This window comes from Triticum aestivum, chromosome 4A (genome assembly GCF_018294505.1).
Source record: "Triticum aestivum cultivar Chinese Spring chromosome 4A, IWGSC CS RefSeq v2.1, whole genome shotgun sequence".
Taxonomy (NCBI): Eukaryota; Viridiplantae; Streptophyta; class Magnoliopsida; order Poales; family Poaceae; genus Triticum; species Triticum aestivum.
Genome location: NC_057803.1, coordinates 325,212,234 through 325,232,727, shown reverse-complemented (window position 1 = coordinate 325,232,727; position 20,494 = coordinate 325,212,234). Strand labels below are relative to the sequence as shown.

Genomic DNA, 20,494 nt, shown 5'->3' with positions numbered 1-20,494 from the left:
GACAAACTCGGCGGTAATGTGGGAGCTTGACAAACTCGGCCCACCATGACAGAGTACACAACAACCGATGTTGTCGTCACATGGCACAAACTTTGCCGAGTTTTTTTTTGATTTGTTTGGATTGCTTACCACATGTTTCATGTGGTAAACTTTGCCGAGTTTGGCCTGCAAGAAACTCAGCATAGTTAGTATAAGCCGAGTTTATTTTGCTTACCGAGTTCCCTTTACCTAGCTCTCAGCAACGGAATGCCTCTGCCAAGTCATTACCAAGAACCGTACTCGGCTTACGTTGTTTTTTTTCGAGCTCCCGCAGTTCGACTCTCGGCAAAGATAACAACACTCGACAACGACCAATTTCCAAGTAGTGACACACAAAAAATACAAGTCTAAAAGGCAGAAGTATATTTTGTCAAAAGAAAACAAAAGTAAAAGCAGAAATCTGGATATGAATTTGTGTCATACATCTCAGTGCCAACATAGCATGACCATCAGAAACGAAACGACGCCAAGAGCGGCCCTTGTTACAAATTTGAGCATGGAAATAGTGTGCACAATGTGCATCGACGAAGAATAACCACGAGAAGCTCAGAGTAATTGATGTAGGGACGACCCTTGGACTTGCGTAACGCAGATCATGTAGGAATAATATAAATAATACTGTACCCTATAAAACTTGGGGAAATCAAATCAGCAGATAAACCAGCAGCAGGTAGTCTCGCGTCTGGAACATGAAAAGACTGCTGGGCATGCATGGGCTTGTTCATGGAAGAGAAAACTAGGATGCACCGGCCGGAGAAGGCTATGCTTCAGAAAAGATCCGCTTTTCTTTTCTGCTGTTCTTGCTTCCACCTTGGCTGCTTGTAGAACTCCTCCTTGCTCATACCAAATACAGTCTGGAATTCACTGTCCGACAAATATGTCTGCAAAAGCATATATAGTGGAATAAGCCTTTGAAATCCGGCAGGTTATAGATTTCTATGGCCGACTTTATTATCATTAAAAAAAAGGCTATGAAAATGACAAACCTCTCTGCGCTTGTAATCTATTCCACGGACAGGGTCGGTAGACTTTGATATCAGACGGTCATAGCTGAAGACTGTTTCACCACCATTTTCGTTGGCAGTCTCTTCCCGTGATACGTCAGGCTCAGTTCGCTCCCCCTCATCCACCATATCAAATTCTGAGGACCCCGCTGCTTCACCCTCTGCATCTGTTAATCAGCTCAAGTTGTTAATACGTACAGTATTTGGTATCAATCAAGATGAAGAAACAAGAACGTAAACACAAATCTCCGCTTACCAATGCGGGGACTTTCGGCAGCTAAAACATTAGACAATGCTGAAACAGCAGCTGCTCTCTGAGACCCTTGACCTGCACGAGATTGTGATTGTGGGCTTTTGGGTTTCCCTGACGTATTGAGTGCAGATGATAATGCAGCCAATGCCGAAGCACGCTGAGTAGGTCCACCATCACCAGAGCTTTGAGGCCTATCAGTAGACTAAAGAAGATCACAACATTAGTTGACTTGTCAGATATGCATTTTATTAATTAGTTAATAATAGTTGGCTAAGAAATGCTTAACTTACCTGTTTATCCTGGGAAGATGGATTAAAAGCGGATGAAAGTGCAGCCAGTGCTGATGCCCTTTGAGTTGGTCCACCATCACCTGAGCCCTTAGGCCCGCTCTGCAAGCAATTATTAACTACTTTACAAAACTGAAATTGGCTTTACATTTCCAAGTACCTTTTCCATAAACAATAGAGCAAATACTTCAAGAGAAAAAAAATGTAACTTGCCTCTGAACGCATTCCAAACATAAGTGAAAGTTTCTTCTGAAATGAATTCCCGTGAATCTGTTTCAAGGGCGAAGTTTATTATAAAACATCCTAAAACAAGTGTGAGAAAGGAAAGTGGTACGACCAAATGTGATAACACAGGCCAGTGTAAGAAATCAAGGAGAAATAGCAATGCTGGCATTTACCACAGCGATATAATTATGGAGGCGAGATAGAAGAAAGAAAAAGAACAGTGAAAAGGGTATAGGGTAGTTCTATCACTTCAACAATCCTCCTACTGAGTTTTCAGGGTTAACTTAACTTACAGGTATAGAATCACTTCAACAATCCTCCTACTGAATTTTCAGGGTTAACTCAAACTTACAGGTATAGAATTGATTGGGTTAGTTTAGAAAGTTGTGAATGTAAACCCCTAAAATCTAAATAATCCAGCTCCCAGATATATATTTTTTGGACAGTACCAGAACAGGAATGCCAGCGGACTTGATAAGAGGAGCAGATATTCCATGGAACCATGATAAAGTCTGGATAATTCTGGTACCTCCAAAGTGACTTCTCGAGATAGTCTATTTGGCCGCTCCGAACAAATACGACACCGGCTGTAGGATGATCTCAAGTAGTGTCGGTTAAAAACACATATTTGACTTCTTTAGGAACTTATCAATTGGTTCTTAACCTTGTTAACTATTCTCCCAAGCAATCTTTGGTAATGGTGATGGTTTTGCTTGATTCTTTTAAGCTCATGTAGTAACTGCTAGAGTAGGTGGTCTGGTAGAGCTAGTAGGCAATGTTTCTCATATTTCCTTCATTTCACTAGATTGTCCACAACCTTGGGATTCTCCATTTCAAATAAATGTCCATTGAGATAACCAGGGTGTAGTAAGCTTCTGCAATTTACGTATGCCGTTCATAGTAATTTTTTACAAACTTTTTCTTACATTAAATTATTTCTTTGATGTGTATGTGGTGGGCTAGGGATAGTTATAGTCAAATAGCGGAGTAATATACTTTACCTGCAAGCTTGCAGCCCCAGCAAAAACTTATGACTTTAAGGTTTTCAATACAAAGCTCAGCCATAACAGCCTTTGCTCTAAAATAAATATTAAGGTTTTGAATTAAAGAATACAAGCACTGACAACTTACAGGAAAAAAACACTTTACATACATGTAATGCTCATGGCACTTTTTTTTTTGAGACTATGGCTGTGGGAGCAGCTCATCAACCGCGGAAAAAAATCATCTTATTTTACATCAAATTCAAATTTGTATTCCCAAACGTTTCTGTTTTCTTCCACCAGCTATCATATTGTCACCACTTTGCACAATTTCTTTATATGGACGAACATATCCATGTTTACAGTTCGTCCAATTATTTTAGTTTTGATATCTGAGCAGAATTATGTCTAACCTCCCAAGTCCCTTAGTGGCTTGTATTAACCAATATTGGGCCAAATTAGTGAAAACAAAGTGTGTACACCAACTGCAGTTACTTCCCAAGATTCATAAGTTCCTGTGGATTAGTTTTCTAGATTCTTCACGTCGCTCACTTTGAATAAGGTACTGCACCTCCTGTGGACCAAATTTGTGCTCACTGCGATCACGATTTACCATATGCTTTCCCTTGAGCTCCCTCCATGGATTTTCAAGACCATCACCGAGCTCTGCCATATTTTTTTCTGGAGGGGCACCAAGGAGGCAAAGGGAGGTCATTGCCTGGTTGCTTGAGAGCTGATTTGCAAACCATTGGCATTCATCGACTTAATTATCTCAATAAGGCTTTGCAGATTCGCTGGCTCTGACTTCAGAGAACTGGGCCAATCAGGGTTTGGCCCAGGCTATCACCCTCTATCTCCGAGGAGGCCACACAACTCTTTCTTGTGGCGACCAAGTGCACGATTAGCAGAGATGATACGGTGAGCTTTTGGCATGATAGGTAGACTGAGGGATGCAGTGCTCACGACATCGCACCAAATTTATAACCATTGGTGAAGGCTAAGGTGGTAAAGGGAGATCAGTGGCGGACGCTCTAGCAGAGGGCAAGTTGATTAATGATATCAGAGGGACCCTCACCTTAGATGTGATCATTGAATTCATGGAGCTATGGAGGCTTATCCAGATGACACCGCCGCTGAGAGATGTGGAGGACAGTTTCACTTGGAGACTGATGGCATCCGTGAAATACACAACCAGCTCGGCCTACCAAGCTTTTTTCTTCGGTACAGAGGAAGCGGACTATGCTAGTGTGCTATTGAAGAATGCTGCCCCTCCCAAGGAACAGTTCTTCACATGCCTTGTGATTAGAGATCCACGTTAGACAGCAGATCGGCTCGCCTGAAGTGGAATGCAACACCCACCCTGCTGCCTGCTTTGCAATCAGGCTGCGGAGTTCATCGACCATCTCATGGTGCAGTGCTCGTTTGCCAGACATTTCCGGGGTTTTTTCCTCCGTGGCTTCAGACTTGGGAGCTTAACTCCAAATATGAACATCAACGCGAGAGAACGGTGGTGCTCGATAAGCAACAGGTTCGGACTAAGGTCAGAGAATTGACTTCTATCATAATAGTGGGATTCCACAATCTTTGGTTAGAAAGGAACGCCAGGACTCTCTCCCCTCTCCCTCCCGCCGTGCTCCCACGAGCACCTGGGGGAACCCTAATCGCCGCTGCCCCTCACCTCCTCCCTCTGTTCCTCCCCTGCCGCCGCACAACAGTGCCGCCGGGCAAAGCCTTCGTCTCCCCTCCGTGCGAGATCCATGGCTGGCGTGGGTCGGCCGCTCGTCCCGGGGAGGGGGCCAGCGGCGTTGATCCGGATCAGCGGTGAGGGCGCCTGGTGGCGTCGCGGAGGCGGCTAGGCTGGCATTTGCGGTGCGGCGGCTGCGGCGGCTGCGGCGGATTCGCTCGGGCCAGATCGGGTGGGGGCGGGCCGGCGCGCACTTGGCGGCGGCGGCGGCGCGCGCGTGGCGGCGGTGGCGGCCCTGTCCAGATCAGATCTGGTCTGGCAGGCATGTGGGCGTCAGGCGGTGCAGGGGTGGGCTGCGACCTGGTGGGGTCGTGGCGATGGCCGTGGACCAGGGCGGCACGCCTGCTGCTGCTGGCGGCGGTGGTGGCCGGCCAGATCAGCTCGGATCTGGACCATGGCCGCCGGCGGGCGGCTCGGGGCTGGCCCTCAAGGTCCAGGTGTGAATGTGGGCTGCCACGGCATGGTGGTGGCTCATGGCGGTGGTCCGGGCCGTTCCACGGCGGCGGCTGGTCTTCTCCGGCATCGTCCTGTCGGTCAGCGGCTCGTGAGGTGGCAGGTTGGTTGCGGCGGCGGCTGGCTTGTTCTGGCGGCGGCTCGCTCGTAGGCGGCATGTGTCGGCCTTCGACCCCTCTCCTCATCATACGGACGCTACTTTCATCGAAGGGCTGTCCTTCTCCCAGCTGCGGTCGATAGTCGTCTTGAGCCCGGTGCGGCAAGACCGACCTCGTCTCGCGCGCGGTGCAGACCGAGCTCGTCTCGCGCACGGTGCAGCAGGACCGACCTCGTCTCGCACACGGTGCCATATGACCGAGCTCGCCTCGCGCCCAGTGCTGCACGACGGGTCGATGGAGGCCAGCTTTGGCCGGCCTATTGGGTCTCAGCGCTGGGGGCTGCCCAGGGGTGTGAAAGGCGGGTCCTTTCCACTCGTCTCTTTCGCTGGGGTAGTTGCGGATCTCAGGTGAGGTGGTGTCAAGGTCTTGGATGCCAGGGCGGCGGCCTTGGAGGTGGTAGCGCGGTGCTTTTGGGCAGAGCACGTGGCTTGGTGCTGCCCGGTGGCCATGGCCGTGTGGGCGGCATGGTAGCCGGGGTGTGGCGTTCGGTGGTGGTGAGTGTTGGCCGGGCTAAAAACCTGTTCTATCTTCGGAAGGACCGACAGTGGCGAAGCTCGTTCCCTTCGTGAAGGCGTCGTCGCGGCTCTCACTGTCCGTCATGCTGCTCCAGGGGAAACTCTGATCCACAGATCGGGCGGTGACAGCGCTCCGGTGTTGTATCCTTCCTGAAGGTGCCGCCTTGAAGCCCACGGTTCATCGTATGCGGCTTCATTTCTTTGCGGTGGCGTGTTCCCGGTTGAGCCCCCGGTTGCTCTTGTAGTGCTAGGGGTGGTGTTGCTACGATCAGCAGCTATGTATCCTGCCTTGGGTGCGTGCGTGTGTTGTGGTGGCATGCGTTGTACCGGGTTGTTGTTGATCGTTGCTATGTATATAAAGCAGGGCGAAAGAAACTAAAAGACAGGAAAGATTTTCATATACAAAGCCAGCAATGCCCCTCAAGTAAACCGTTCAAAATATCTGCTACCCCATATAAATGGTGATAAATAGAACAGAGTTAGAAGTGAGAGAAAAAAAAAGTAAGATGCAATTGGTAAATAAGAATGGCATACCAGAGATCTTGTGTTATCCCAGGAGAAGTATGTCCTAAAGAAGCAAGGTTCATTCCCTTCACTGACTTTATAGAGAGGCACGTCAGGAGCAAGACCTTCGAAGGTCACCGCATGTTCTATGTATTTCTGCGGAGAAGTGGTTATTTATCTACGTTGAACGGTACTAATACAGATGAAAACAACAAAGATAATACTTCATATTATACCTCGCCAATTTCAAATGCCATTTGTTTCTCTTTTGTGTCCACACACTGACCCATCCAGACAAAGACTTCGGCATGTGTGTCAAGTACCATCACATCTTCGGTCAACAGATCATCTTGTGAAAAATTGTAAACTTCAGTTACCTACAGATACAGAAGCTTTTTCAAAATTTGCAATCCTGAAGAAGTGCTGGAGCATACAAAATTTAGGCTTCATAGAATAAGATGACAAACCTCCAGCTTGCCTGATAAGTGGCGCGACATGAACAATGAAAACAACACAACAGAAGATGATTAGGGTACTTAAAGAACATAAACTCCCAAAGTAGTAGCAATAAAAAAAACATATGGATTTAAGTTCAGGATAGAACTGACCATTCCTAAATGAGAATGTGTAGAGATGGGGTTCTCTAACAACATCCTGTGTGGCATTTTTATTTGAGTAATCCTGTTTTCCACCAAGAGCAGACCAGAAAGAAGAGCTTTCAGTTCCCTCCTTGCAATGTTTGACAGCAACGCCAGGCTGTGGTTTGGAACACATCACATCGCATAATTATAGTTAGCAATAAGTAGCTGGAAATTGATGGAAATATCAAACGTTCTGTAGTAAGAACAGGATATTCGAGGGGCTTGACAACCAAGTCAGCCTCGTTTGGAAGCAGGGATTTGCCCTGTTTCCTTCTGTAGGATGCAACTGTTTCCTACAAAATGCCCGCGTTCCAAACAGGCCTTATCTGTGACAGCAATCATGTTCATATTATTTCATATTCTCTAATGTTTTACTCATGAAGGTCAGTGTTTTTTTAAGTGCTACTCACTCCGATCCATATTACTTGTCGCTCAAATGGATGTATCTAGCACTGAAATATTTCTAGATACATCCGTTTGAGCGACAAGTAATATGGATCGGAGGGAGTACAAAATTTACGACAGAAACTGTAAACAACCATCTTAATTCAAATATTGCATTGCTTTCATGCAATTTATTAGGTAGAAACAAGTACCCTTCAATCAAACAGACAGATTTTGTGTAGCCTTTCCAGTTGTTTGTAACTTCAGTGTCACATGTGCAACTGGTGCATCTGTTATGCATAGTGGTTTGGTTTTAATATCAGAAATTGCATGAAAAGGCACTTAAAATAAAATGAAGAAAAATGTAGCTAAGAGCACTTTGGTATTTCTATACAAATTTGCTCATATTTGGCCACTTACAGCTCGAATATGGTAAAGTTGTTAACATGAACTACCTTTAGATAAACTTGGTCAAAATAAGACTGGTATTGATACACTGTTAAATTTTATCTTGAAATTAATTCTTCTAGTAGATTAGTCCAAATAAAAATTCGGGATGATTTTTTTCCTCTCCAGGTTCACCGTAAGTTCTGCAGAAGCTTTTCATTCCAGGTGAACATGTCTCATTTATATCATAAGGATCATAGTACAAGTCACGTACATACCGCCCTTACAAGAGTATATGGGACTCATGGCCACACACAAACACAACTAGATACAACTCAACAGATGTCATCTCATTTGATCTAAGGCCTAGAAAGATATTTTATGAGAATGAGAAAATGTAACATGAGGTTCACTTTCACAGATTTATCAAGTTCTCAATAGGAGCACAGCTTATCTTTTTTTTTGTAAACACGAAATTGCACTAACTAGAAAAGACAGAAGGGAAATAACAAGGTGGTATCTTTTTTCATACCTTCAAGAACTCAGCAATTTTTGCAGCCCACTGTTGTTGTTCATAAGAACTTGTGTTGCCAATCCATATAAACACTGAATTTCCAGATTGCAAGACAAAACAATTCGTGGAACTCAAGGATGTTGACACCTATAAAATTGTTACTGACAAGTTAATTAAAGGTAGCAAACGTTTGATTCGTACTACCTAAGGTTAGTGGTAAATATGTAAAGTTTTTAATGAGCAAAGTAAGCTAAAAGGTCATTCTGAAGAACAAGAATGTGGGCGACAGAGTTTTATTATCGGAAAACCAGTCCAATCTCTATCTCCACTATTTAGAAAGAACATAAGGTTGACGTTTGCTCTTCTTTCCTTCGTCCAAACCCCCACGTATGGTCAGCCCTCCCTCCTCCCAATTTTGATTTTTTCCCACTCCCATCTCTGGTTTTTCCACTGGTTTTCCCTAGTGCCCATTTCAAATGATTACGAAATAAAATCCATTTTTTCATAAGCAATCACATTAACTATAAAATGGCATGTAAGTCACGATGATTGTGTACAAAAACTCACCAAAATTTTAACGCGCAGATGCACAAATGATGGATGCGCAATCACAGGTTAACCTACTATATTTACTTCACAGCATTGCTTCCTAACAGCACGGGTAAACCACAATACTATGAATTTTTCACTGTTCACCATTACGGTACTCTATTATGAATCATTTATGCCAAATCATGAAACTACATTTGAGCAAAAAGAATCTCAGAAGCTAACTAAATTCTTAGTCATTATTATGATATGTCATCTTAACAACATAAAAATAAGCATTAAATACAGTTTCATAATTCCAAGAAATATTATCATTTTGAATCAAATAAGCACAGGTAGAGGTAGACCATACCTCATCGACTTGAAGTGTTTTATTGTTATGAATTGATGTTCCATTAATTCTAACAAGAGCGACACCAGTGCCAGGATATGTTTCATCTGGCAAGCCCTTCTCTTGTACAGAATTCTTGTACCCACAGCTGATTCCACCCTGCATGATTTTAGTAATATAAACTTAGTTGATACTTCCTCTGTAAACTTTTATAGGACTTTTTAGATCATACTTTAGTGATCTAAAAAGCCTTACAAAAGTTTACAGAGGGAGTATTTGACAATGTAAATATCTTCAGCTATACAGATCAATCCATAGTTTTTTTTTTTAGAACTATCAGTCCATAGTTTGCTCCTCACAGGATAGCACTTATTATGAACCCAATCAGTATACATTACTTGAGTAAGGTAGGAAGTAGAGACCATACCTTAAGAATAACCATGGGCTGGAAAAGAGCAATAAACTGTGGAGGCTCCTTCCCTTCATAAATACGACCCTGCAATACCAAATACAAGACATGTCAAACTCCTTTCTGGATATTTTGTGCAAATTGTCACGACATAAATACAGTACCAGAATAGGTCTTCCTTTCATTGAATTCCAAATTGTATTAGTTATTTGAAGAGCCGTATGCTGATCTTCCTGTTAGAAATAAATCACAGAGTAAGTTCACAGTTTTGTGGTGGGGTGGGGATTAATAACAAACCTAGCATAGAAATAACTAATTGTGCTGAGAAGAATAAGAATTCATTAAAAATAACAGAAAGGTCAAGAAGAAAACGTGCAATACAATCAATCAAATTTATCATCACAATGATGTGGTGATCACACGCAAAGTAAGAAAAGGCACAAAAATATGGGGCAATCTCGAAAAAAAGACGAGAAAGCAAATATAACCAATAGTAAGGTGCTGTGTATAAAACATTTGAGAACGGTGAAAACCCAATTACCAGTATACTATTCTTCCCAATCCAGTAAGTTAGATAGAATTCTTCTCTTTTGTCACCCGAATGATATGTGTAGAGAACAATATAACAATCCCCGCTATGAAATTTTCCAAGATCTTCCTTCGGAAGAGCAGTCTTAGCACTGCCATCAACACACCATACCTGAAATATGTGCACAATGTTTTTATGGCACTTTCCTGTTTCCAGTTGTGGTTATTAAAATAACATGTAAATTGTGATGCATGATAAGCAAAACCTCAAGCTTTCCACCGCCTTCTAGCAAAGGAAGAATTTCCTCATTTACTGCAGGGCTGTTTTTTGAGGCTCCCTTGACATCACCTTTTTTCTTCAACAGCGCTAGAGGAGAACGAAGTATTATCAACACCAATCAAAAGAGGAACTTTTTAATATCCCAATGTACAATAAAAAATAAACTACCTGCAACTTTTCCTCGGCCATCCTCCCCGCTGGCTCCTGCCGCGTTAGTTACAGGCCACGAATCAAATTTGGACTTGAACGTATGGTCCTCATAACCTTGAATTACTTGAGTTACTCTTGTTGTCTTTGGCCTATTTTGCTTAACAATGAATTCCTGCAAATCAAATATATAGATAGGATGACTTATTTGAACAAGATAACAAGCTCAAAATGATGTCCTGTGCGTTTACCTCAACCGCCACACTTGCAGCTTTCCTATCATCCACTTGTGTTACTCGACCAACCCATACATATAACTCGGACCCGCAGTCAAGTAAAAAGCATTTAGTGTTCTCAAGAATTGATTTTGTCAAAACGGTATCTTCTAACGTCAGTTTACCATTATTGACACTGCAAACATAACAGTTGACATGTGTGAAGACAGTTCAAGGAATGAATACAAAGTTGAGACTGAAAACTTGTAAAATAAATCTAGCGTGCAATGGGGCAAGCAGACCTACATATATAGTACTCCCTCCATCCCATAATATAAGATGCTATTACAACCGATATACTCCATATATAGTACTCCCTCGCATATTGGTTGTAATAACATCTTATATAATGGGATGGAGGGAGTGATAAACTTTACAGGTCAACTAGAAGTCTGCTGCCCATTCAGTAGATATTACTTGACTAACAGGAAACTGCAGAAACCTATATAAAGAGCAGGCTAATCTAAGAAATGGTAATGAAAGATATCCGAACACCGTCCAAAGGATTTTAGTTTCAGCATAGAGTCGAGCTATTTCAATGGCTACACTCTTTAACCATAAACTTCTATATGTGAAGTTTCTGTTTTACGAAGAGAGGTACGAAGTCTCCAACTTCTCAACCTACTGACTCACATCTCACAGCCCTCACTTCTGACTCTCCAATAGGTGTAACTGCCTTTTGTAGGTACAAATATGTAATTCACTATAACAATGCATAAGTTCAAAATTGATGAGTACCTAATTGTTGGTTAGTTTCATGTTGCAATCCTTTTACAATTATTTCAAAAAAAATTATCCTTGTAGAGGTACCTGTAAAGCTTTGTTGGTGTAGCTTCAAGAATAACATCATCATCACTTATAGCTTTCTTCCCTATTGGTGCAAAACCACCAAAAACCACCCAGAATTCACCGGAATCTGATTCTGCTTGCAATTTTCCATCATCTATTATAAAAAGCAACTATAAGTAAATACGTTTACTTGCTTCACTATGTCACAAGTATTTAGTTAAAATGTTGGCCATCTCACCAACAATTGCAACATCACAAACTCCTTCATGGTACTTGTCCTTTAAATGTTGGATCACTTCCAGTGCTTTGGCTCTTTCTTGAATATTGGAGTTAGCACCATTGAATTGATATATTTTCTTTTCAGTATCTAAGATAAAGACATCATCGTGGTTTAGTGAGGAACGAGCAAATGGAACCTGAATAAACAAGACACTGTACGATTAGTTCTTGATATGTATTTCTGGAAGCACCGGAAGAAAGGAAATGTATTACACCTCTTTAACTCTGATAGCTCTCTTTCCTTTGCAAATATACAGCCGTGTTTCAAATTTGTCCTCCTCTGGCTTTCTAAACCCAGAAGCAAAACCTCCCTCCATGGGTATAATGCATGGCTTGAAGTATGATAGGAACTTATCAGATTCATAGCCTTGGGGTTCCCTGTGCTGGACTGCACGACCCCCAAGCATGGAATCAAGTTCAACTGTCTTGATTGCTGAAGTGCCAGCTTCATCCTGTATGACAAGATATCAAGTGAGGATGAGGACTGAGCTAGAGGGAAATGCCATTGTGCTCGGTACAGAAAAGGTTTTGGTATTATAGAAGATGTACCTGACTAGAATCTTTCCCAATCCAGAAGTGAATGTCAGAGAGGTAAGCACCGCCCCTGTTACAAGTCGTCTAGCAGAAATATGAAAACCAGTAGTATTAAAAAGGGTATTCTTGGTGAGAAGAAATAGGAATTCAGAAAGATTCCTCTGAAAGAAGAAACAATCACCTGCAGAACAATATATGAATCTCCACAGTAGAATTTACCATAATCTGACTTTGGCAAAGGAACTGGCTTAAAATCTTCAATCCGCCATATTTCTGTCCCACTGTAGTGTTGTTAAGGGGCATGCAACATAAAGAGGCAAGGGAAGTATTGGGCGAAAGCAAAGCAACAGGGCCTATTTGAAGAAATGAAAAGGATACGGTTTTTGGCCAGCTCCTTGAAATGCAGGATCAAGCACCTGTTTTGCACTTGACATTTAGAAGCAACCTTAAAGGGGACTCCACCACACAACACCTGGAACTTGTATACTGAGAAAGGAACCAGAGAAACACTATAGTTAGCTCATATAGAAAAAGGAGAACTATAGTTACTCTATATCCTAGATAGACATGGATTTGAATAAAATTAATAAGATACGAACGATATTAGCAGCTGGGAGAAAGGAATCAATAATGTACTCACTCCGTTCCAAATTACTCGTCGCAGAAATGGATTTATCTAGAACTAAAATACATCTAGATACATCCATACCCGCGACAAGTAATTCGGAACGGAGGGAGTAGTAAATAAGAGAAGAGCAGCCGTGACAAATCACGAGGCATGGACTGCAGTATTTCTTGCTCGGACCAAAAACTGCAAGTCTGATGAGAAGACCTGAACCTAGGCATGCATGCGCAGAACCAACGACCATGTGTGGGAATCGCATTGAAATATGTAGGCGATCGGAGACGCAGTGATCAATGTCCGATGAGCTCGGCCAACCGGATCATTGACGACAACTGACCTATATCAGACGTTGGCCGACCGCTCACATTTAACCAATTGCATTTAACCCCTATTCCTGACGATCGGTGGATGAAACAAACCACAATCCCAGCCTCGAAACGTAGTGGGGACCTTTAATCCCACCCGAAATACGACACGCCGGCCGGAGCCACACACACTAGTGGGATCAAATGACAAGGAAACTAAACCTTGGCAGCCCGAGAATCGACGAGAGATGCATACCTTGGAACGATCCCGGTGGGACGGGGCGCGAGGGATGGATAGATGGGGGGATGGATGGAGGTGGCAGGAAAATGCGGAGGCGAGGCTGGCTAAATAAAGGAAGGAAGCGGGGTGGCGCTAGCTATGATTTGCTCCCGTCCTCCTCCTCCTCCTCCTCACCACCACTCTCTTGTGTCGTGGGCGGGCGTGTGTGGGATGGAACGGAGATCTAAGAAATACAACGCAGCGGCGTTTCGGGCCTGGCTTTTTTAAGAAAACGCCCCCTGCCTATTTATACGGCAGCGGCAGAGACGGAGGAGCGAGGGAAGGGAGATGGATGCGGAACTCTTAAACCGGCAAATAGATCCGCCCGTGCGGCCCTGCGGTTGAAACGCTGCTACCCACACACACACACACACGGTGTGTGATGATAAACACTTTTCTTCTGACTCAGAGCTTTATTTTATTTCAAAAAAGAGCTTTATTTTATTATTTTATATTTTGTTTGCTGGTTGAAAGAAATTTTTGCAAGATGTTAGGGTTACAATCGAGAGACAGAAACTCCTTGATACATTATGGTCCTTTATGTAACCATATAACAGTATCGTATTCTATGAGATTATACGACACCAGTCGATCTGCTACCATATTTTAAACACGTTTATGTTGGGAAACGTTGCATGAAAACAAAAAAAATTACGCACAATCAATAATCTATCCATGAAGATGCATAGCAACGAGGGGGGGAGTGTGTCTACATACCCTCGTAGACCGTAAGCGAAAGCGTTTCACAACGCGGTTGATGTAGTCGAACTTTTTCTTCGCGCTCCAACCGATCTAGTACCGAACGCACGACACCTCCGCGTTCTGCACACGTTCAGCTCGGTGACATCCTCTGCCTTCTTGATCCAGCAAGACGGCGAGGTAATAGATGAGTTTCGGCAGCACGACGGTGTGATGACGGTGATGGTGATGTGTTCTCCGTAGGGCTTTGCCTAAGCACTACAAAAATATGACCGATGGAGCAAACGGTGAACGGGGGGCGCCGCACACGACTAAGACAATGTTCTGTTGTCCTTGTGTGGCATCCCCTCCCATGTATATATAGGTGGGAGGGGAGGAGGCAGCCCCTAGGGCGCCCCAAGAGACCTAGCGGCAGCCCTAGGGCTCTTGCCTTGCCCTGCCCCCCCCCTTTCCATATATAACTGAGGGGGAAGGAAAGAGGGGGGAGAGGGAAGGAAGGGGGATCCTATTCCTCTCTTTTCTTTCCCTTTCCCCTCTTTCCTTCTTCTCATAGGCCGGCCCATAGGGGGTTGGTGCGTTTCCCCTCTTGGCCCATAAGGCCCATATTTTTTTGCTAGGGGTGCCCGAAAGGGAAAATTTTGTTTTTGCCACTCTAGATTTTGCCAATTTTTCTTATGCCACTTTAGATTTTGACATTTCACTTTTGCCACTCTTAGTTTTTGACAATTATCACAATTGCTATTTCCATGGCAAAAGCAAAATTTGCAGAGTGGCAATTGTGATACATTTCAAAAGCTAAGAGTGACAAAAATAAAATGAAATTATTTTGCTTTTGCCATGAAATGTCAATTGTGATAATTGTCAAAAGCTAAGAGTGGCAAAAGTGAAATGTCAAAATCTAGAGTGTCATAAGGAAAATTGGCAAAATCTAGAGTGGCAAAAACAAAATTTTCCCTGCCCGAAACCCCTTTCGGTGACCCGATAAGTACCCGGCAACCCCTGAAACACTTTCGGTGTCCGAATACTATCGTCCTATATATCAATATTTACCTCTCGATCATTTCGAGACTCCTCGTTATGTCTGTGATCTCATCCAGGACTCCTAACAACATTCGGTCACCGAATCACATAACTCATATAATACTATATCCTCATTGATGACCCACAAGTATAGGTGATCTATCGTAGTCCTTTCGATAAGTAAGAGTGTCGAACCCAGCGAGGAGCAGAAGGAAATGACAAGCGGTTTTTAGCAAGGTATTCTTTGCAAGCACTGAAATTATCGGTAACAGATAGTTGTGTGATAAGATAATTCGTAACGAGTAACAAGTAACAAAAGTAAACAAGGTGCAGCAAGGTGGCCCAATCCTTTTTTAGCAAATGACAAGCCTGGACAAACTCTTATATAAAGCAAAGTGCTCGCGAGGACACATGGGAATTGTTGTCAAGTTAGTTTTCATCATGCTCATATGATTCGCATTCGTTACTTTGATAATTTGATATATGGGTGGACCAGTGCATGGGTGCTGCCCTTCCTTGAACAAGCCTCCTACTTATGATTAACCCGTCTTGCAAGAATCCGCAACTATGAAAGAAGAATTAATATAAATCTAACCATATCATGAAACATATGTATCCAAATCAGCCCCTTACGAAGCAACGCATAAACTAGGTTTAAGCTTCTGACACTCTAGCAACCCATCATCTACTTATTACTTCCCAATGCCTTTCCATAGGCCTAAATCATGGTGAAGCATCATGTAGTCGACGTTCACATAACACAACTAGAGGAAAGACAACATACATCTCATCAAAATATCGAACAATACCAAATTCACATGATTACTTATAACAAAACTTCTCCCACGTTCTCAGAAACAAACGTAACTACTCACAAAGCATGTGCATGTTCATAATCAGAGGAGTATTAATTATCATTAAGGATCTGAACATATGATCTTTCACCGAATAAACCAACTAGCATCAACTACAAGGAGTAATCAACACTACTAGCAACCCACAGGTACGAATCTGAGGTTTTGAAACAAAGATCAGATACAAGAGATGAAATAGGGTTTGAGAGGAGATGGTGCTGGTGGAGATGTTGATGGAGATTGACCCCCTCTCGATGAGAGGATCGTTGGTGATGACGATGGCTTCGATTTCCCCCTCTGGGAGGGAAGTTTCCCCGGCAAAACAGCTCCGCTGGAGCCCTAGATTGGTTCTGCCCAAGTTCCGCCTCGAGACGGCGGCGCTTCGTCCCGAAAGCTTTCTTCTGATTTTTTTTTCCAGGTCAAAACACACCATATAGCAGAATATGGGCATCGGGGGCCTGCCAGGTGGCCCACAAGACAGGGGGCGCGCCCAGGGGGTAGGGCGCCCCTCCACCCTTGTGGATGGCAGGTGTGATAGAGGCAAAGGTGTCCTGTCTTTCGATGAGATGGTGGCTATCGTTTTGGAGGAAGTCGACTTTGACGATCCGACTACGAACATGCGAGGACATCGCGCCTTAGCAATCGCTAAACCAACTCTGAGAGGTTATTGACCACGCCGGAGCACGATCAACCTGACCACGAAGGTCTGTTTCCTGCAGGCAAACGAAGAACAAGCAAGAAACTGGGATTGCAATCTGGATATTGCGAATATAAGAGGAAAGCTTTATTGATCAAGGTGGGGTTCGGTGATGCCTTTGTCTGGTCGTTGAACACAAATGAAGTTTGCGATGTTGCAGTTATGGCGAACTTTTATCTAAACAAAACCTGAAGTCTAAACGACGCCCTAAGGGTTGTATATATGGAGGAAAAGGGGAATTTCGTGGCCCTTGGAGGAGGGGTCCGGAACCAAGCCTAACTCTTGTTTCCCCACACATACGGACTCTAAAAACAACCTATTCTTAAGTATTTCAAAAATACATGGGCCTGGCCCAATAATAAGGTGATGCAGCACCTTGAATAGCCTTTGGACGAAATTTATGAAGTGGCATCTTGTATATTTCGTCCAAGGCTTCATGCACTCCTTATGGTGGCTTCAAAGTCTTGAAATCATCACTTGTAACTCCGTTCCGGATCCCCTTGCGCATGCCATCATCTCCATGCTTGGTCTTGCTCCAGTGTTCATCCCTCTTATCCATGCCAGCCCCTTCATTTGTAAGCAAAACAAATCTATCCAATTTAGGCAGCATCATATTCTCATGAACATTAGAATCATTACCAAGAAATGAAAGTACCTGATAATTTAATTGACGTGCGCGAGCTCTAGTAATTGGTCCAGTATGTATAGCAGCAGGGGCTGTGGGTGTAACAATGGTATTAATATCCTCATCATCCTCCCCTTCTTGAAATGAAGTCTTCCTCGACGGAAGCTCATCTTCCTCACCCAAATAAGGCTTTAGATCTGCAATGTTAAAAGTGGGACTAACCCCAAAATCTGCAGGCAACTCAAGTTTATATGCACTATCATTTATTTTCTCCAACACCTTAAAAGGCCCATCAGCACGTGGCATTAGCTTTGATTTGCACAAATTAGGAAATCTATCCTTATGCAAATGTAACCAAACAAGATCTCCAGGTGCAAACACAACATGTTTTCTACCCTTATCTCCAGCAAGTTTATATTTAGCATTCATACGCTCAATGTTTTCCTTAGTTAACTCATGCATTTTTAAAATCAATTCAGCATGTTCTTTTGCATCGAAATTAACCTTCTCCGAAGATGGAAGAGGCAACAAATCAATAGGTGCACGAGGTAGGAAACCATACACAATTTCAAAAGGGCACATCTTAGTAGTAGAATGCAAAGAACGATTATAAGCAAATTCAATATGAGTCAAGCATTCTTCCCACATTTTCTTATTATTCTTCAAAACAACCCTAAGCATAGTAGACAATGTTCTATTGACTACTTCAGTTTGTCCATTAGTTTGGTGGCCGGGTGACAAGTAGTACTAAAAAGCAGTTTAGTCCCCAACTTAGCCCATAAACATCTCCGAAAGTGGCTAAGAAATTTAGTATCACGATCTGAAACAATAGTATTTGGCACACCATGCAAGCGAATAATTTCACGAAAGAACAAATCAGCAACATTAACAGCATCATCGCTTTTATGACATGGTATAAAGTGTGCCATTTTTGAGAACCTATCCACGACAACAAATATGCTATCCCTACCCTTCTTTGTTCGAGGTAAACCTAAAACAAAGTTCATAGATATATCCTCCCAAGGAACACTAGGTATAGGAAAAGGCATATATAAACCATGAGGATTGAGTCGTGACTTAGCTTTTTGACATGTAGTGTAGCGAGCAACAAAACGCTCAACATCCCGTCTCATCTTTGGCCAAAAGAAATGTGTAGCAAGTATATCCTCCGTCTTCTTGATGCCAAAGTGTCCCATTAATCCTCCTCCATGCGCCTCCTGCAACAACAAAAGACGAACGGAGCTAGCTGGAATGCATAGCTTGTTAGCAAGAAACACAAATCCATCGTTAAGAACGAACTTGTTCCAAGTTCTCCCTTCCTTACAATTCTGCAATACATCTTTAAATTGAGCATCATGCACATATTGATCTTTGATGGTCTCCAAACCAAATATTTTAAAGTCAAGTTGTGAAAGCATGGTATAACGACGAGACAATGCATCAGCAATAACATTTTCTTTACCCTTCTTGTGTTTAATGACATAAGGGAAAGTCTCAATGAATTCAACCCATTTAGCATGTCTACGGTTCAGTTTTGCTTGACTTTTAATGTGTTTCAAAGATTCATGATCAGAATGTATAACAAATTCCTTGGGCCATAAATAGTGTTGCCATGTTTCTAAGGTCCGAGCAAGAGCATATAATTCTTTATCATAAGTAGAATAGTTCAGACTAGGCCCACTCAATTTTTCAGAAAAGTAAGCAACAGGTTTGCCATCTTGTAATAACACACCTCCTAATCCAATTCCACTAGCATCACATTCAAGCTCAAAAGTCTTATTAAAATCAGGAAGTTGGAGTAAAGGAGCATGTGTCAACTTATCTTTCAATACCGTGAAGGCTTCTTCCTGTGTGGTACCCCAAACAAAAGGCACATCCTTCTTTGTAAGCTCGTTGAGAGGTGCAGCAATGGTGCTGAAATCTCTCACAAAACGCCTATAGAAACCAGCGAGGCCAAGGAAACTCCTCACTTGTGTGACCGTTTTGGGCTGCGGCCAACTCTCAATAGCTTCAATCTTGGCTTTATCAACTTCAATTCCCTATGGAGTAACAACATAGCCAAGAAAAGATACTCGGTCGGTGCAAAAGGTCCACTTTCCAAGGTTACCAAACAAACGTGCATCACGTAGAGCAATAAAAACAACACGTAAATGTTCCAAATGTTCCTCCAAAGATTTACTATAAATCAGTATATCATCAAAATAGACTACCACAAATCGTCCAATGAAAGCACGTAAAACTTCGTTCATTAACCTCATGAAAGTACTAGGTGCATTAGTTAACCCAAAAGGCATGACTAACCACTCATATAATCCAAACTTAGTTTTAAATGTTGTTCCATTCATCTCCCAATTTCATAAGAATTTGATGGTATCCACTACGCAAATCAACTTTGGAGAATATTGTAGAGCCACTCAATTCATCAAGCATGTCGTCTAGCCTAGGAATAGGATTGATAGAGGCAAAGGTGTCCCGTCTTTCGATGAGATGATGGATATCGCTTTGGTGGCAGTCAACTTTGACGATCCGACTACGAACGTGCGAGGACGTCGCGCCTTAGCAATCGCTAAACCAACTCCAAGAGGTTATTGACCACGCCGGAGCACGATCAACCTGACCACGAGGGTCTGTTTCCTGCGAGCAAACAAAGAACAAGCAAGAAACTGAGATTGCAATCTGGATATCGCGAATATAAGATGAAAGCTTTATTGATCAAGGTGGGGTTCTGTGACGCCTTTGTCTGGTCGTTGAACACAAACGAAGTACGCAAAGTTGCAGCTATGGCGAACTTTTAATCTAAACAAAACCCAAAGTCTAAATGATGCCCTAAGGGTTGTATATATGGAGGAAGAGGGGGGAATTTCGTGGCCCTTGGTGGAGGGGTCCGAAATCAACCCTATCTCTTGTTTCCCCACACATACGGACTCTAAAAATAGCCTATACTTATGTATTTCGAAATTACATGGGCCTGGCCCAATAATAAGGAGACGCAGCACCTAAAATAGCCTCAGGACGAAATTTATGAAGTGGCATCTTGTATATTTCGTCCAAGGCTTCATGCACCCATTATGGTGGCTTCAAAGTCCTGAAATCATCACTTGTAACTCCGTTCTTGTTCCCCTTGCGCATGCCATCATCTCCATGCTTGTTCTTGCTCCAATGTTCATCCTTCTCCAA

At 43.0% G+C, this 20,494-nt stretch overlaps 1 protein-coding gene across 1 annotated transcript; it reads right to left on the bottom strand.

Annotated features, from left to right (window-relative positions):
• Positions 1-426: 426 nt before the first annotated feature.
• On the bottom strand, positions 427-13,653 carry LOC123086053 (villin-2). Its single transcript, XM_044507743.1, has 24 exons — positions 13,399-13,653; positions 12,591-12,698; positions 12,394-12,493; positions 12,228-12,296; positions 11,894-12,130; positions 11,638-11,815; positions 11,421-11,553; positions 10,587-10,746; positions 10,357-10,510; positions 10,175-10,275; positions 9,922-10,080; positions 9,545-9,613; positions 9,399-9,467; positions 8,993-9,130; positions 8,110-8,238; positions 6,774-6,921; positions 6,633-6,643; positions 6,402-6,542; positions 6,196-6,321; positions 1,797-1,853; positions 1,587-1,685; positions 1,300-1,498; positions 1,026-1,210; positions 427-920 (listed from the first exon to the last, which is right to left on the bottom strand). Exons 2-24 carry the CDS (start codon positions 12,644-12,646, stop codon positions 807-809), a joined length of 2,832 nt encoding a protein of 943 aa, XP_044363678.1. The 5' UTR covers positions 12,647-12,698; positions 13,399-13,653; the 3' UTR covers positions 427-806.
• Positions 13,654-20,494: the final 6,841 nt, after the last annotated feature.

Excerpts from the sequence above, each read along its gene's own strand:
- LOC123086053 (XM_044507743.1), bottom strand. The coding sequence starts at position 12,646 with ATGTCAAGTGCAAAACAGGTGCTTGATCCTGCATTTCAAGGAGCTGGC. Across the intron at positions 10,276-10,356 it reads TGGCCGAGGAAAAGTTGCAG|CGCTGTTGAAGAAAAAAGGT; the intron begins GTAGTTTATTTT and ends GTTCTCCTCTAG. Across the intron at positions 10,081-10,174 it reads AAGGCGGTGGAAAGCTTGAG|GTATGGTGTGTTGATGGCAG; the intron begins GTTTTGCTTATC and ends CACATATTTCAG.